This window comes from Octopus bimaculoides, chromosome 5, assembly GCF_001194135.2.
Source record: "Octopus bimaculoides isolate UCB-OBI-ISO-001 chromosome 5, ASM119413v2, whole genome shotgun sequence".
NCBI classification, from domain to species: Eukaryota; Metazoa; Mollusca; class Cephalopoda; order Octopoda; family Octopodidae; genus Octopus; species Octopus bimaculoides.
In genome coordinates, this window is record NC_068985.1 from 26,844,772 (window position 1) to 26,847,018 (window position 2,247).

The 2,247-nt window shown below is 35.5% G+C and overlaps 1 protein-coding gene across 1 annotated transcript in view; it reads right to left on the bottom strand.

The window, feature by feature from the left end:
• LOC106874369 (DNA damage-regulated autophagy modulator protein 2) overlaps positions 1-2,247 on the bottom strand; it is a gene marked incomplete at its 5' end in the record, with an annotated part of 53,703 nt that overhangs the window by 25,983 nt on the left and 25,473 nt on the right. The window contains one exon of the mRNA XM_014922083.2: positions 1,471-1,538. Coding sequence (XP_014777569.1) covers positions 1,471-1,538 — 68 coding nt within the window. The remainder of the gene's footprint in view (positions 1-1,470; positions 1,539-2,247) is intronic.

The following is a 2,247-nucleotide window of genomic DNA, read 5'->3' on the forward strand; positions in this document are numbered from 1 at the left end:
GAGAGAGAGAGAGAGAGAGAGAGAGCTTAAAACGTATATACTCCATCTTATCACGATATATATTGTATACATGTTGTCGGTTCCGCTAAATTGTACGTAGGATAATTGAATTAGTTGGGTTGATAGTACAACTTTTCGAAACACCAAACCGTTTATCATCAAATCTATGTAAAATCGACCGATAAATTGCTTATGCAAATAAAGTAATTTCGGTTAATTTCACAAGATATTTTCCGATTTTTTTTTCCTTTTTTAAATGGCAAAATGTAACATAAAATTAAACATTAAATTGGTTTCATCTCATAAATTTAAATGGCAGTAGTCACTGCATCACATTTATAAACAACTGAAGCTAAAAGAATCAAATGCACCATTTCAATCAATTAAAGATTATTGAAATTCAGACACCAGTGTAATTTCTGATTTTACCTTTAATTTTGTAATAAAATACTTCAATAAATAAATCTGTAATGTAGATAAATTTTCTAAAATTGCAGTTTTGTATCAAACTCTGAATAGTCGTGATTTTATTTTCATTATAGACTAAATTAATATGGAACTGACATGAATAATTTCTTTTTCTTAAACCAAATGACACAAGTTGTTATCGGTGAGTAATTTAAAGTGTCCGCAACTCATTGAAGGAACATATGGTAAAGCGTGAGTACTTAAAGAATATCAAGGAGAATTGAAAAACCTCGTTGTCAAACAAAAGCATGCAGATACATACAATTCTAATATAGGCACAAGGCCTGACATTTCGGAGGAGGGGACTAGTCGATTACATCAACCCCGGTGCTCGACTGGTACTTACTTTATCGACCCCAGCTGAATTTGAACTCAGAACGTAAAGACGAACGAAATGTCACTAAGCATTTCGCCCGGCGTGCTAACGATTTTGCCGGCTCGCCATCTTCATATTGATACATACAATAAAAAACAAAAAAAAAAAAAAGAAAGTAGCTCAACCTAAGTGGAACACAGGTAAATTATACGTATACATAGCATATCATACGAACAAAAGTGTTTCATATTCGTAAGATATTACTATGTTATGTTTATGTTATTTTGAATGTCTTTTCGTTCGTAACAATGGCGAATGAACGAACAAACGTCTGTATAGTTTTCTAATATGCCGTCAAATAATTATCAAAACAACAAACACTCCTTTATTGGTTCCAGTCTCTGGTCTTTGATTCATGGTGTAACACAACCATAGCTAATATATTTAACTCTCATTAGGTCAATCTGCTTTACTTCAAGCATAATAGCTACTACAGAATAGTAAGGCACAAGTGTTTCTCCAGTAAAACAATATTAAATAAGATCACTACAGAAGAATTTCTACAACTACTTTAATTACTATATTTAGCAACAAATGCATTAACGTCTTCCTACTCCATCCTCATCACTAGCAGGTTTTCAAGAAGTAAAGAAAAAAAGCAGTACTTTTCTAATGATGTTACTTACTTAATAAGGCAAGTATATTGAGTAGTTGTCCGAATACGCAGCTCTCTGGAGGGTATGTCCCAGTGTCACTGCAAAGAAGAATAGACATAGAATGAGGAGTTGGAACTAAAATATGTTATATTGAATCACTCATGAAGGCACGAATATAAGAATTAATAGTTAGGGCGTTGGGATCAAGATCATCATAAGTTCGAATTTTAGGACCGGGTGACGCTAGTCCTTCAACAAGGTATTTCATTCCAAACTGCTCCACTCAAATTAGCTGAAAAAGATTATCAGCAACAGCTAGAGGAATTGCCATGCAATGCTTGGTGCCCTGTTCAAGGGAAAAAGCCTACACAACCAGAGGCTGAAATTGATGAATCCGCGATTCCGTGAATCCACGATTACGTAAACCCGGAGTAGTGAGCCTGTTACCTTGATACATGTGTGTGTGTATACATACATACAACGCGCGCGCGCGCTAATATCGAACAGTGAGAATGAGTGGTCATTTGTGGATGAGATTCTTTACAATTGTTCGAGGGTACCACATGGGAACGTTGGTACTAGTCTCCATGTTTGTGCATGTGTGTGGTATCTTTGTATTTGCTCTTCACTTCCACTCGACAATCAACGATGGTTATTTTACGTCTCTGTAAATAAGCATAATTACTGGAACCGATGCATTCAACTAAAACGTTCAAGGCGGTGCCACAGCACGGCTGCAGTCCAATGAGTGAAGGAAGTAAAAGGTAAAAGACAAACGTGTATTTCAAGAGAGAGAGAAAGAAAGAG